This window comes from Elephas maximus, chromosome 23, assembly GCF_024166365.1.
Source record: "Elephas maximus indicus isolate mEleMax1 chromosome 23, mEleMax1 primary haplotype, whole genome shotgun sequence".
Taxonomy (NCBI): domain Eukaryota; kingdom Metazoa; phylum Chordata; class Mammalia; order Proboscidea; family Elephantidae; genus Elephas; species Elephas maximus.
In genome coordinates, this window is record NC_064841.1 from 60,707,632 (window position 1) to 60,723,733 (window position 16,102).

The 16,102-nt window shown below is 41.4% G+C and overlaps 1 protein-coding gene across 2 annotated transcripts in view; it reads right to left on the reverse strand.

The window, feature by feature from the left end:
* The window catches only part of FLT1 (fms related receptor tyrosine kinase 1), a 203,428-nt gene that overhangs the window by 90,227 nt on the left and 97,099 nt on the right, over positions 1 to 16,102 (reverse strand). For both annotated transcript variants that reach the window (XM_049867471.1, XM_049867470.1), the window contains exons 13-14: positions 10,681 to 10,789; positions 3,710 to 4,018 (exon numbers count right to left, since the gene is read on the reverse strand). In XM_049867471.1, the coding sequence (XP_049723428.1) occupies positions 3,710 to 4,018; positions 10,681 to 10,789 (418 nt within the window). The remainder of the gene's footprint in view (positions 1 to 3,709; positions 4,019 to 10,680; positions 10,790 to 16,102) is intronic.

Consider the following 16,102-nt stretch of genomic DNA (forward strand, 5'->3'; position numbering starts at 1 on the left):
GAGTTTTTGTGTCACTTACACGTTCTACACATCACTGGTTTCAATTATCCAGGCTTTCTCTGGCAAGTTTTCATTTCCTCAGCTCAGTGTTCTAGAACTGTGAAAGCCATTTAGGAGTGAATACAGAGCTACAGAGATGATACATTTCAGTGCCTTTGATTCCGTGGCCCCTGCAGGGGTCTGCTGAGCCCCAAACCCTTCTCCTTTCCTCCCTGTAGGTATCAGGGTTAGCATTCCCTAAAGCAATTTACAAATCCTAGGTGAAACAGAATACAATCATACAACTTTTATAACATGTGGAAGTTTTATAACATGGTGGGGTTACTACCTGTTAGGAAACAGATCTCTCATGAAATTCAGATTTCCATAGCTTATTATTAGTCTGCTTTCATTTTATACAGAATGAGAATCTGAAGGCAGGGAGAGTGTTAAAGAGGTGCTCTAACTTATAAACCCTTCTTCGCACACTATGTGGAATAAATGATAGCAACTCTCCTTCCGCCTGCGCCAATACATCTTTCCTGTTCTATCTTGCCCCAAGAGGCAGGACCATGAACATATTCCTGTGTTGGCCTCCTGTACACTCTGTCAAACGGCGTTTTCTCATTGCAAATGCAGCCATGTGTTGATACTTTCAATTTATGGTTAACTTGTACATGCCTTATCATTACAATTTTGACATTTTTACGTCACAGAGACCACAAACATATCAGTGAAACATGACAATAAAGAACAGTATCATGTAACTATTCATTATCTCTTACAGTGGCTTGACAACTTTGAGATATCGCATTTAAAACTCAGGTCCAGTCCACTCGGTTAGACTTCTAACAGCTTCCCCTAGCACAATTACTGTTTCCCACACAGTAAATATGATGAAATGATCTGTCATTGCCCATATGCCCTATTATAAAAAGGAAATCCGATTATAGGGCTCACAACATCCAGGTTCTTTCACAGCTACCAATGATAACATCATCAATGGACTTCCCTGACTGGAGAACAACGCTAATGTTTTAGAAAAGGACCTTTTATTTCAACAATAACGTGATGAAGAACTCCCAAAGACCTTATCTGTCCATCACAAACTTCGGACAGCTGAAGCAGCAAGAAGGCTGTAGAAGAACCCAGTGCTGTCAGTTAAATATAAGGCAAACATGGACACATCTGAAGCACACTGTATTATATAGTTCTTTCTTTGTACCCATTTCTCCTCTGTGAAAAGCCTCATTTTCCTAAGTGACCAGTTTTGTACATTCATCAACCAAGGAATCCTGTTTTGTCAATTTCGACTTTATACATCACAGTATTTTATTTATTTAGACATTTGAAATAAGAAAGGTACATTGAAACCATATTTTAAAACTTAAGTTGCTTGATGGAAGCAGATAGCTGATTTCTCAAACTTAGCCAAGTGTGGCTGATCTCTTCAAATGGAGACAAATCAGAATTAACAGGATACTTGTGCTGGTTATTAATGGCCACCGATAGCTCCCCACCAGGTTCTTATCTGACTTTCCAGTGATTCTCCACGGCCCATAAATCCATAGTTTCTATTCTCCATTTGGAATGGGGACTAAGGAACCAGCCTCACACCCCCTACTCCATCTTAATTGTTCTCCATATTAGGGTTTTTTTTTTCTTTCTTTCTCTTTTCCTTGTTATCCTCACCCCACTCCACACCCAAAGAGCAACTAGTAAAAAAAAAAAAATTAAAACTCCACCCAATTGTTTCTTTCTTTCTTTTCTTTTTTGGAAACTCTCTGGAAAGGGTTCATCATAGTGAACAACTAATTATGGAATTCTTAAAATCATTTCTTGGAAATATTGAAAATCATCTCCTGTAAACACCAACATCCTCCCCTTCCCTGTGAGAAAATGGCTTTTGAAATTTAAGGGGAAGGAAATGGTGGTGGGTTGTGTGTGTCCAACTCGCCATTTTTCCTTCAGTAATCACTAAGTCATTCCATATGCTTTTTTAGCTGGAGTTAAAAACTAAGGCTTCCAAGCTCTGTGGCCCTAAGCCGTTGTTTCCTGAAGGAACACACAGGCTGACTTATAATGAACAAAGACACCAGGCCAAAGAGCTATAGGTAAAATTTCAAGATACAATTGATTATTCTTTCCTCTGGGTTGACAACTTCCAGGTTACTAATTGTTTTCAGAGCATTTGGGGCTCCATAAAACTGGCATTCTGGGGAAATGCTATTGTTTACTTTTTCACACTTGACAAAAGCAATTCCCACGTGAAAAACAAGTTTAGCCGTGGGACACAGTCTGTTACTTAAAGGAGGAAATAGTCTGGTGAGTTCCCAAGCCTGAAAAGCTGTCCTATTTGTCACCTCCCAGTGAACTGCCTGGCCATTTTGTTTTGCAGGCATGGCTATTTTGGTCATTATAGTTCGTTTTCTATAGTTTTTCTATAAGGAAGGCACATGTAATGGTTGATCGTAAATGCAAACAACGTAACAATGCGTATGAAATTGGTGAAAAAGTCACCTCCTCCTCAAACGCAAGCTTCAAACAAATCTCTCTCCATGGTGTGCATTTTTAAATGACTTTGGATTCTGCTTCTGTACTGTCGCCATTTCTAACTCCCCATGGGGGGAAAATCCTATTAACCTTTGCATATGGAGAAAGAGGACATATTGTGAATTTACGTTTGGAAGAATCCATTAAACCCCTGGTCACAATAGTTTCCTGGATAAACTGAGTGTGGTATGTTTGCGAATGTCACCATTTTAACATGATTAAGTCCTTCAGGAGAATAACAAGGGGCAAAAATATTGAAAATCAAGGCACGGCCCACTTTGTTTCGGGTGCTGTGAACAACCACACAGTCTGGCGGAGGCCGGGAGGAGGAAACCCTTCACTGGACCCCTCTGCTAGCTACTCAGAATGGCAGGAGATGAGGGAGGTGGCATTGATTTGGCTGGACTTTTATACTTCAGATTGCGATAAAGCTTTGACATTTCTGAGTTATACCAACATCTTGCCCCACTGGGGCCCAATTTAGAAGCTCCAGTTTCAGATCAACGTGCTTAATGTAAAAAAAAAACCAAAAAACCCAAAAACCATTTTCAAATAAATAAGCATTAGAACTTTCTATCCAGGTGCTATTTACAAATCAAGAGCAGATGAAACAGTACAATATAAAACCAGGCAGAGGTCCCGACAGTCTCGAAATTCAACTGGATTCATCCTGAGCTGGAAAATGAACTGATTCAGTGTCCATCTTTGGCAGAAACCAGCAATCTGTTGAAATTATTCAGTTTGTGCAACTTTGAAACGTAACAATAAAAAGAGGTTGGCATCAAAGCGGGAGGAAAAGGATCAGTCCCCAGTTGTTGTTTACCAGGCAGGAGAAGACAGCAAAGAGCAGACACAGAAATGAAGCCCAGGGATCCTCCAAACCCAAACTCGCACCAGGTCGGTCACAGAGAGCAGACCCCTCAGTCTGAGCAGGGAGCCCACAGGTTGGGACCTCGGGGTCTCATTATTACTCCTATCTCCAAACTCATTTTGGGAGGAGCATGTCCTCGAAGCCTGAAAGTTAGCAACAGTGACAATAAATCAAGGTGATATGAGACAACTGTTACTTTTGAACGAATCCTTTAATGTTTTACATTACTTTGTGTGGTACAATCATTCCTTGCGCTTTTAAATTTGGAGATCCGAGAGAAAACAGCCTTTTTGTTGCAGTGCTCACCTCTGATTATCACTTCTTTCTTCTGAAGAATTTCTTCCCCTGTGTATACGTTTCTGGCTCTGCAGGCATAGGTGCCTGAGTCTTCCAGGGAAACATTCTTGATGACCAGATTCAGAGACACGGAGTACTCTTTGACGGCCGCCATTTTTTGCTTGCTAATGCTGTGGTGCATTGTTCGGTTATTCGCTGTCCGCAGCAGAATCCAAGTAATGTTGCGGTATAAGAACTTGTTAACTGTGCAAGACAGTTTCAGGTCCTCTCCTTCCGTGGGCATCTTTTCCAAGTGAACATGGAATCCATTCGGCACATCTATAAAACAAGAATCAAGAGCTTCAGTGCACAGAAAAAAACCAGTGTCTCACCATGAGACCCTTATTCTGGGCTCTTAAGAGCTGTTCCTACACAAATCCTCTCAGCCTTACCATTAAAAGGATGAGCATTGGTCTTTTTATTTGGGGGAAGCTGATCAAACACAGCAGGCAGAGACCAACGACATCCATTCCCTCAGAAGTGAGGCAGGAAATGCAAAATAGAATAGATACCAGGATGGTACTTCTTCTTCATTGCCCAAAGTTACTCTTCAAAGTGGAATTTCTTTTTTTTTTTCCTAACTTGGGGTGATAACCATGGTTCCCATTTCTTTATCACATAACAGTACTCATCCTAGCAAATGCGCATTTCAAGTGGGCAAAACAGTGAAGAGTTGTTTGTGTTAAAATCCAAAGATACTTTCCTAAGTCAAACTTATCCAGGATAGGTTGATGAGTGGGAGCAAGAGAATAAGAAGTCCCATGGAAGTGCTAGGAGACTTCATGATGCCAGTCAACCCTGCTTTAGTTCTTAACTTTTCCAGTGAAAACACAACTGATTTTCTAAATTTCCTGCCATCTGATTGATGGCCAGCCCCTCCTACTGCTGTTTCAGATGACTCCCACTGGTCTTTGCTGCTACAGTGGGCCAGGGAAGAGCCAGTTTACTTGCTGGGACAGACAACAGGAAAGATTTCTTCTGAAAATGTAGACAAGGAATCTGGAAGAGTTGCCAGATTCCACAGTGGGCTGGGGGTGTGTGGAAAGCAACTTAAAAAAAATAATAAATCAAATCTGTTCTCAAAAACATTTTAAGCATTTTCTGAAAGTGACTGTCATCGAAGACCATTTTCTCCAGCGTCATTTCCCAGCTAACCCTCATCTCCGCCTCCCAAAGGGCCTCTAGCAACACCTCCTAGTTCTCCTCCTCGGTGTTCCTACTCTGCAGGAGCATTTAACTTTTGGGCTGAGAGGTCCTCAGTCTGTTACTCTGGACCACTTCACCAGAGGGTTTTAAAAAATCATCAGTTACTGGCCCTGAACAGGCCTGCTTTCAGAACCCTCCTATTGCTAGTTACTGGTGGCGTATCTGGATTTGCGCAAAGAATTTGGGCCAACATTTTACAAAGTACTTTGAAGATGAAAAGCACTATGTTATGCTATTATTATTATTATTATCCTTTGCACACAAAGCTATAAAGAAACCTTTAAACCTTAAGGGGACAATAGTCCAAAATTAGATATCACATCAACTCTTTTCCTAAATCTCACTTTGCTTGTTTTTCTGATTTTGCTGGCCTTTGGCTTTATTATAAAGTGTCACGTCTGAAGGAATGCCAAGTATTCACTTGAAACCTGGGAGCGGTGGGTAACAGCGGCTTATGAAGCTCTCAGTGGCCGGGAGAGAGAGACCAGTAGGGGTTTTTCTGCTTTTAAGGTGAAAATCTAAGAATGTGCCAGAAGATGCAGGAGCAGCTGACAGTCATCTTTAACACAACAATGTGGTTGTTGTTAGATGTCATTGAGTCGATTTCCACTTGGAGCAGGCCCCATGTAACAGAGTAAAAGTGCCCCATGGGGTTTTCTAGGCTGTCATCTTTATGGAAGCAGAGCCTTAGGTCTTTTCTCCCATGGAGCTGCTGGGTGGGTTCGAACCCCCAACCTTTCAGTTAGCAACGAAGCACTTAATCATAGGGTCTCGGAAATAGCTGCTCTACTTCAGCATCTTTTTCTATTTGGGACATTTTCAGGCATGAGGAGTAAGACATCAGCTAGCAGCTTCTGCACAGGCACCAGAGCAGAAGTATCATGCCTGGTTGCAATCAAATCATTTCTTAAAAGACCACAGCCTTTCCATTTATGAGTTCTCATTCTGGTTGTTAGAACCCAAGTGAGCCCAAGAAACGCCACCGAGATCATGTCGAAGAGTTTCTATTTACTTTAGTGATTTGAAACTTCCTGTGGAAATAGCTCACAGGTTTCCTGATGGAAGATTTTGTTTATCTTTGCCAAGCACCACCAGGAATCTCAAAATAAAATGCATTTAGTGACATTGGGAAACCAGGGAGATAAGGCAATGCTGTTCCTGTTTCACCCTCAGTAATTGCTAACACACCCACAGTCATGCTGAGTGCCAGCAAAACAGCAAAACACACACATTGGTAAAGAGAAGAACCAAGTCAGTTCTGAGGTCTGTTTGTTCTGTGGAGGACACTGTCACTGTACTACTAACCTGACTTATCTTACCAGACAGCCTTTTTGAAATGATTCTCTATTTCTCAGTATAGCCTCCCTTGGTAGCCTCATCTGATCCATGAAAGACAATAAATAAAATGTCCCAAGCGATTTAATGAATCCAGAAGGATTTTCCCCTAATTCACGTAGATTTTTTTTTTTGCCTGAGTACAAAAGCAGACCCAAGAAAGAATTGCCTTCTAACCCTCGAAGTGAAAACAAGAACTCTTCCTACACTTAGGTATCTGTTGGCGATTCAGCACGATCATCACCATCACCAGCTAGCCCATAGCACAGTCCTGGCATCTGATGAGGTGCCATGGCAAAGAATCCACCCTGGCTCAAAAAGGATAGCCAGCCCAGGGCTAGGTGAAAGTAACCTACTTACAGAAGTGCGTATTGGGAGGGCAGATATTTTGACTATGTTGGGTCACACATGTGGATTAAGTTCATGAAAGACATAAGTGTAGAAATTCAAAGGGATGAAAGAGATCTCATCTGTCAGGTGGAAATAAGAACACTATTTCCGTGAGCACTGTATTTCCACTGGAGTGTGGAAATCATATTCTTTGAAAAGAAAGCTAGTGTTTGCTAGAACGTTTGTGTCTTTCAAGTAGATGCTGTGTACAAGCAAATGGCAGCGTTTAGTAGGACCAGTGGAGGATTGGGATGGCCACGTCAACCGGTTTCCACCACCTTGGAAGGCAATTCCAAGCGATGACTATGTTTTAAGGAAGGGCAACATGACTGAAATGAGCTTTTATAAAGATCCAAATCGAGACCTTTTGATTTAGGGCAGTTGAATTTTAGAGAGGCACTTTTTAAAGCACTCCCCCTACTGAGTCAAGTACAAACACTGAGCCGATCCGCATTCCTCATTCAGAAAATAAACACGTAAGGGACCACATTCCTGAGAGTATTCAGTCTCCACTCTAGGAAGAACACATCTTGGGACAAAGATTTCAGTGAAGAAAAAACAAAAGATAATAATTAGTTTAAAAACATGAACATAAGCAAAATCCCGACTCTCAGCAATCAAAAACGGGACTTCTCAGAACTAGTAGAGAATCTTAAATTCAGAGAACATCTCGTCCAGGGGACAGGGGCCTGATGGGCTGAACTTGAGTTCAGTTTTAAGAGTAAAGCTCTCGAATTTCCAGAGGAAAAGTGTTGTGAGCTTCTCCAAGTAGGTATGTTCAAATTGAATGCTCACATTCCTTTCTATGGGCAAGCCTTGGGATCTAGAAATTTCAAGCATTCTACAGCTTATACAACGTATACTGTGTCAGGGACAGATTACCCAATAGGCACGGTGCTTACCTTACTTACTAGATCATCTGTAGTGAACAACTTCACGTAGGTACCTAAGCACAAGTAAACCCATGCTTACCTTGCTTACTGGGTCATCTGCCCCTGTCAGGGATTGTTAATTTGAAAAGAAGCTTTGATCCTATAGGAAGGTGCTGTGAGGTTGGGGGAGAGAGAAATGCCAGCCATACCTAAAAGTAGAATCTTTGATGTGGCAAAAAAAAAAGTGAAATTGCTCACTACAGATGATCTGGGAAGCAAGATAAGCACCGTGCTTACCTTGCCTATTGGATAACTCGTCCCTGACTGTGATGGTGAGATGGGAGGAGATTTCTGCCTGAATTCAGCAGGTGGTCAACTTTATCAGCTAGGGCCTTTCAACAACAGCATCATGTGCAGAAATATGATGCAACAACTAAAAACTCAGTGGGACAGGCCAGATGTGGTGTTGTAATTCATTGTGGCTGTCAATTAACTTCTCTTGGGGACTCTCTGGACAATAAGGAGTTGATCATGAATGTTCCTCCACTCTTAGCACATCTGCGTCCAGTACTTCCCTCAAACTGAGGCAAGAGGAGTCCCTGTCCTGGCCCTTTAAATGGCTCTGGCTGGCTGTTCCCCTCCCCCACAGTAGGGAGAATCTGTGGGGTACCCAGAGCCTATGCCTCCTCGACTTCCATATTGTGGTCAGGGTATCTGGGATTCCAGAATTCCCTGTTCAAATGATCCCAAGCCTGCCTCTAGGTATGCCCAGGTCTCTTTCCTTGTCCCTAAGCCTGGCCTCCTGAGGTGAGGCTGCTTCTCAGTGGCCACATTTCCAGGCCCAGCAGTGGCCGAGGGAAGACTGTTTGTGAAGGGTGTGTGGCCTGGGGAGACCATCCACCTGGGGACATGACCGCTCACAGAATGGACATAGTAAGGTACAGAAGGAGACGATGGGTGAGCCAGGGGTCAGCTCCTTCTGCACTGCCAGGTGCTGTCCCACGCTGCTGTGGAACTCTGAGGAGTCCCAGGGTTCTAAATTTGTACCCAGCTTTTCAGGTCATTAGAGGAGCCCTGGTGGCACAGTGGTTCAGCACTCCGCTGGTAACTGAAAAGTCAGTGGTTGGAACCTACCAGCCACTCCTTGGAAGGAAGATGTGGCAGTCAGCTTCTGTAAAGCTTACAGCCTTGGAAACCCTCTGGGGCAGTTCTACTCTGTCCTATAGGGTCGCTATGAGTCGGAATCGACTCAACGGCAGTGGGTAGGGTAGTAGTTTCAGGTCATCACGGAGGTATAGTTGTTTACAGGAAATTGGCACATATTTAACAGCTTGTTAGCTTAATTTAGAACTTGTAAGTGGTTAGGCATATAGTTTGTAGGCCTCCCTTGGTACTCTCGCCTTTGCTCTGACAGTCTCAGGGCAGGCCTGTCCTTTTCTTTCCACCCATTCAAATTCTGTCCCCCCGAAGGACCACCTCAAGTCCTGCTTCCTCCTCAGAGGCTTAAAGCTTCACAGCATGAGCGGCTACTGAGCCATTGAGATATGGCTAATGCTACTGAAGAACTGAATTTATTTTATTTTATTTGAATTATCTTAAATTTAAAGCGTGAAGGAAGCAGTGTGTTTTTTAAAAAAATACTGATTACACATTGAAAGGATAATATCCATGACATTACTTTTTGCACATACATTTTGATGCCAGGATATACATGAGTTAACGTTTCTTCTTTGTTTCTTCATTGCTAGAACTGTCTTCCTGGAAAGACAGGGCTACAGTGATATCAAGTGTCCAACACAGAGGTGAATTACACTTCTTAATAATTAATGCTCTTTAAACTTTCGCCAACTTACTGGATATCGTTTCAGAACAGAACAGGAGTTGTGTGCTCTGAATTAGATGTACGGTGGCTATGAATTTAGATGCTAACTCATTTCCAACTAAATACAAGGACTACACAAACCTTTGGACTTACTTAACTTAGTCCAAATCATCTGAGATTGACTAGAAAACCAATCTATTTGAAATCTCTACCTGAATCCTCCTTTACATAAAGGGATTTTACTATGTGGAGTGGATGCCAAGATAATTTCCCTTACGTATCTCTGATGTGGGGCACTCAGTCAGGGGACTGAGTTGGTCTAGAGTGGCTCTATGTCCCTCTTCACCTTTCAAAATCCTGTTTCCTCATCTGTAACGTGCGGGAGCTATCAGGCTGACTAACCTCTCATGCCCCTCCCAGTGCTGACGTTCTCTGAGAATCCGCTCACGGGTGTCTCCCATGGCACAGCTTCTCTGTGGCGGGGCTAACGTGCCGAGGGCCTCTCAGTGATCTGACAACCAGCATGCCTCATACAACCAGACTTTCCTATTTCTTTCTGGAGAATTCTAGGCAACGGCTGCAGCCTGCCCCATGCAGTGCAGAGTTTCCAGAGAGTTGGCAGGTTGCCCAGGTTTCCTCAGAAATTGGGGGCGTATGGAGCCAGGCAATTGTTTTTATACTTTGAGCTACTTACTTCCTTCCTGTGCCCATGGAGGGACATAGGGAGGGCCACTTGTGTACCTTGGTGTTTTTAAGATTTGCAAAGACTGTCACAGTTAAAGCTCAAGTTTTTAAATGCTACCAGAAAACAGCACATTTATTATTGCTAACAATGCCAGCTTTAGGTTTCCACAGATGAGCCGCATTCCCCAAAAGTTGAAATTACTTAAGTTGTGAAACAATTAGCTTTAGTTAAAAAAAAAAAAAATCACATTATCATCTGAATTTTAGTTGATTTCCTTGACTGTTAGTGAACAACTGCTATGTACCAGATACCATGCTCAGGACTGAAGGGAGTTCAGTCAAGAACATGACATGATCCCAAACTCACAATCCACCCTGGGAGGGAGGCACACACAAATAACTCTAAGAGAATTCATGGAAATAACTCTTTGCAAGAGCCAGTGATGCTGTAGAATTCTATTCCTGAGAGAAAGGATGAAGGTACTCAAAGTTTGACAATCCTATTAAGTATCTTTTTTTTTTTTTTTTTTAATAAAAAAATCACTCAAGCATAAGTGAACTGAAAGCAAACAAAACTGAAGAGAGGCTGGGGTCACCAGGCTGTTTATGTGGGTGTAGGATGCGTGGCTTACCTGTGATATAAAAGTTGATGTTTCTTTCCACAGTCCCTACTTTATTGGAAGCCTTGCAACTGTAGATGCCAGAAATTCTAGAGTCAGCCACAATCAAGGTGCTAGCAGTCTGCAAAAGAAATGAAACTTGAGCTAGCAAGAGGACAAAGAACTATTCGAACATCCTTAAGCTACTTCTCAGGGTTGAAAGGATTCAACTGCTCTATTCATTCAGCAAAGATCATACGCAGTGGTGGTGGTTACCAGAAGGTTCTCGCCTTGCTGAGCCCCAGCAAGAATGGAAAAATAACAGGAAAGCAGGTCCTCAGGAGACCGGGGACTATGACATCCGACTCGTATGAGGGTTTCAGGCTTATTTATCTCGTGCTGCTGGCGTAACAATTATAGACATAAAGTTGAGATGCGGGACTGCACGTCCTACATTACATGAAGTGCCCAGTTCCACGTCAATGAGAGGAACAGGTGAGGCCCCAGGCTTTTGCTTCTGTTTGGGTGACCTGAGAGATCATGGATGCCATTTGCTGTTGAGCAAGGACAAAGAGGGAGGCTGGCTGAGCTATTTCTTTCACATGCTCAAAGAATGCGGTATGCGGCTCCAAATGGTGCTAAAAGGAGACCAGAGGTAGAAAAGCTCACTGAGATTGCCACGTGTGTTACTGAAGAATTACTTATTTCTCAGTTCTGGCAACTCCTAATCTAGAAAATGGAGAGAGAAGTTACAAGTTAATACAACACTGCTTCACTAGATCTTAGTACTGCTGTTTGACAAGTTAGCCCCTAAGGAAACATTAGTGCTCAAGCTTTTATGAACTTGAAGACATTTTCCAAAACTCTGCTTTCTCAGAAAGTAATGAAGTAAGGAAAACTTATATGGTTTACAAAGACTTGCATTATTGTCTTCATTTAACAAGAAAAATTAGCAATATGAAACAAATTATCAAGAGGTCTTAAATTTAACCCAACCTTGCACACAAAAAAAAAGGGTAACAAATACTGTATATGAAAAAAATACAAAAATCTAGCAAGTTTTTCATACTTAAAATTGAAAAAAAAAAAAAAAATCCAGTTACTTGTAAATCGTCACAGATTGTCTCCTAGAACACAGGTCACCGTCAAGTCAAGAAACCATAGAGGCTGAGCTGACACCTTCAGGCCAATGGAGGGTCCTAGCTGAAGTATAATGACAGAGCGACTGACAGGCAAAACTAATCCGGAGGCTGAAATGTGACTACGAACTCTCCAAGGTGATGAACATAAACTTGACAAGTCATTCGGTTATTGGGAAGGATCCTAACACTTTCTGAGTTGCTAAATAATGTGCTAAGGAGCCCAGCTGCACAGTGGTTAAGTGCCAGCTGCTAACCAAAGGTCAGTGGTGCAAACCCACCCACCAGCTCCATGGGAGAAAGATCTAGCAATCTGCTCCAACAAAGACAACAGCCTAGGAAACCCTATGGAGCAGTTCTACTTTGTCAAATGGGGCTGCTATGAGTTGCAATCAACTCGACGGTACCCAACAACGACAACAAATAATGTACTAGCCACTTATGTTCCCTTATCCAATAAACTAAGGTATTTGTTTTATCTACAGATCAAAAACCCCAGTGCCCAGTGCCGTCGAGTCAATTCAGATTCATAGCGACCCTACAGGACAGAGTAGAACCACAGATCAGGAAGACTGAAAATACGCTCCTAGTTTTTTTTTTTTTAGCTAGCAAGTTCATTGCTCCAGACTCTCTGTCATTTTCACTATGGTGTAGTGACTATTACACCATGCTCCCTCTCCTGTTTGTTGGAAGGATCTGTTTAATTACATGTACCCATATATTCTCTGCGTACAACTGAAATTATTGGTCATGAAAATGCCCATATTACGTGGCATTTCCATTCAATTTGCAGATACTTATTCAGTGCCTCTCAAGGCACTGCCCAGATGTTGCAGGGGAGACAGAGATGACTGTGACACAACCTCCACTCTTAACAACCGCCAAGGACGACCTTCTCCTAATGTAAGGTCATAGAGACGAATTCCCATACTTGAAGATCAGATATACACACCAACCCCTCTTGTGTAGAGAAACATTCACTCAAAGGCAAAAAACCAGTAGAGAGGAGTATGAAGAGAACTCAAGTATCTCTTTCTCTGTTTTGATTATCAATCTTTATAAGAGGTACGGAATAAAAAATTTTGGATAACCATTTCCTTTTAATTATTGTACCCTCTACTGAAGAGTCATGGACGTAGGGAGAAGTTTGTATGTGGCAACGTGAAAGGAACTGTTAACCTGATGCCACCTGGAAAGACATCATCAAATAAGACTGATTTCCTGGAGGAGCAAATTGAGTATCTGTCTGGTTGCCTCCATGAACAACTGCCTCCTTTGCCCTGAGACCAGAAGAATTAGATGGTGCCTGCCTGCTATTACTGAATACTTTGGTCAGGGATTCTATAGAAGAATCCTGGTAAAGGGGGAAAATACAGAACAGAATTTCAGGTTCTCAGTGGAGAATTTCTGGAGCCATTGAGACTGGATAAACCCCCAAAACTATGGCCCTGAGATAATCTTTAAGCCTTTAACCAAAACTATCCCCTGAAGTCTTCTTTAAATGAAAAAAAAAAAAAAAAAAGCTGATTTTAATTAGTAAAGTACGTCTGCACTGAGCACTGTGCTCTTTTAAAGAATTATCGATGTGAGATCAAATTGGCAAAGGCAAAACCATAGGTTAGACGGGAAGTTTAGGGGCTGTGAACTGAACATAATGGTGGTGGAATAATGTGGAAAAGGATAGCAAGAATGGGAGTACAACCTGAAGAGTGTAACCAATGTCACTGAACTGTACATGTAGAAATTGTTGAAATGGTGTATACTTTCACCAAAAAAAAAAAAAAGACTGATTACTTTGAGGAACTCGGGTTCAAATGCTTCAAAGCAGCTTGCCTCAGGTTCAGACCCAGGAAGCATAAAGAGAGACTACACATTCCCTCCCTCACTGCTCGCCTCTCACCTTAAGCACTGCTTTGCTTATGAAATTAGTTCTCAAATATTTAAATCCTAATGGGCCTGCTCAGTAAAGAAAAGAAAAACCCACTTCTGTTTGGCTTGACGATGTCTGAAATTACGGGCAGCAGCGACTTGCATCCATAAGTTGTGTTTGGGTTTCTATTAAAGTTATTTTGACTTCTGTGTGCCTTGAGCCATGCTCTCTTTTAAAGTATTGTCTGTATGAGATCAAATTGACAACAGTAACTCTAAAGCATAGATGCGAAGTTTAGGGGCAGTAAGTCTAAATCAACGGTAGTGAACAATATGAGTAGAGAATACAGTGAGAATGGCGCCGCAACATGAAGAATGTCATGAATGTCACTGAACTGTACATGTAGAAAGTGTTGACTGGGCGGATGTTCTGCTGTATCTTCACCAAAAATAAAATAAATGTTTAAAGATTTTTTATTTCACTGAACTCAAATCAACTGATAGCAAGAAGTTAAGCAAAAGCTGGGTTTCCTGGCAGTGAAAAGCCAATTCACCAAGTTTAAGACCTGTGCAGGTAAGCTGGGAATGGCTATAGCCATTTTACAAGACCAACAAACAGTGAGATAGGTCAGAATTGTTGTTTAAACAGAGAATGAAACTGAGCTACCGGAAGTGAAATGAATCCAGGGCACATGAAGAACCAGGGAGAGATATGAACGCGTTAGAGTCTCCGGGCCGTCTGCAATACTCTCTTCTTTTGCCTGGAATAACCCCTTCCAGATCTGATGCCTTACCTATAGTCAAGACCTGTCCCAGAACTCATCTCCACAAAGTTCCTATTAAAATTGAAGCAGAAAACGGCATGGATGGGCATTTACATCATTTCTTTGTTCTTGGGTTCTTCTTTGTGGCACTTCACAGGCATTATCTCTCTAGTCCTCCCCAAAGCCCTACGAAGTGGGTACTATTATGTCTCCTACAGAGAGGCAACTGAGGTTCTTAGAGGTTAAGTGACTTGCCCAAAGGTACACAGAGTCTCAAATGTACCTGAGCAGAATTTATGCCCAGGTTTGTCTTATTCCAGTGCCTGTGTTCTTCATCCCTGTGCTAAACTGCTTCTTGCCTTAAAACACTTTAAATTAGGTAGCATAAACCTACTGTTAAAGTTCTGTTTACTCTTTGAATTGGCTTTCTCCATGAGAATACCGTTTTAATTGGCAGAGATGAGTCCCATCAGCTAAATGTTACTCTATATAGAAATGCTAGTTTCTTTGATCGTATTTTACACAAGCTGCAAGCTGTTTTTCAACTGATACAGTGTTATGTGGTTTGAAAATACGATTGATGAACGAAAATATTATGAGAGAATAAATTTTAAAAGTCAAGTGAAATTTATATCCTGTAATCAGCTTTATGAAAAATTATCTCTGATTTCTAGAGTGCTTCTCTTCTTCTAGATAATACGTTTTTTAAAATAAATTAGAAGATATTTTTGTGAAAAAAAAAACTGAAAATTAAAGTATACATTTTATAGAGTCAGAGAAAGGAGTTCAAGTGTGAACTGCGAGTCAGTGCAGTTTAGCTGGGCTCTTCTAGCAGCTTCTCAAAGGATAGTAGGTCTCAACGCATGAGTCTTCTGAGTTAAAGGGACAAACCTGTGCCCTAGTGCTCATAATCAAATGTTCTTGTTTCAAGAAAAAAAAATCAAAATAGCGTGATAGTTGGAGCACCAAATACCAACTTAAGACTTTAAAAGAGGAAGTGCCATGAACTTGAGTTGTAACACGTGTTTGAAATTGTAATCATTTCTTTTATAAGGTACACCCAAAGAAACTGTCAAGGACGTCTGCCTGTCTTAGTTCCAGCATTGGTTTTTATTTTCCCTAATTGAAAAGAAATAAAAGAGGAAAGAAGAGAAAGAAAGCAGAAGTCCTCAAATAAAATGTGAACATCAAAGTTTTCACATCAGCCAGAAGATAACAAGCTACAGAGTTCTTCCACGTCCACTCAGGAGTCACAGTGAGCGCCTCATGGCACATGACCGTGAACACATCAACCTGCAACTTAAAAAAACTGAATTCTGTGCTTGATTTAATAGTTTGGAATAAGCAACCTTTGATTGAGGTTTCCAGCAAAATTTAATTTTGCAGAGATTAATTTTTAATAATATTTCATTAAAAATATTTTATATTAAATAATATATAAAATATATTCAGTTTATGTTCCCATTCAACAATTTCTAGACAAGTGGTTCAGTGACATTAATTATATTTTTCACAATGTGTGAACATTCTCATTATTTTGGTTCTGGTTGTTCTGTTTCCATTTATCTAGTTGCCCTGCCCTCTTACCTTTTCAGCTTTGTTTTAAAGTCATTGTTGACCCTTTGGTCTCATATAGGTGATTTCATTTTTTTTTAAAGGAGCATAGTACTTACCGGTGATACT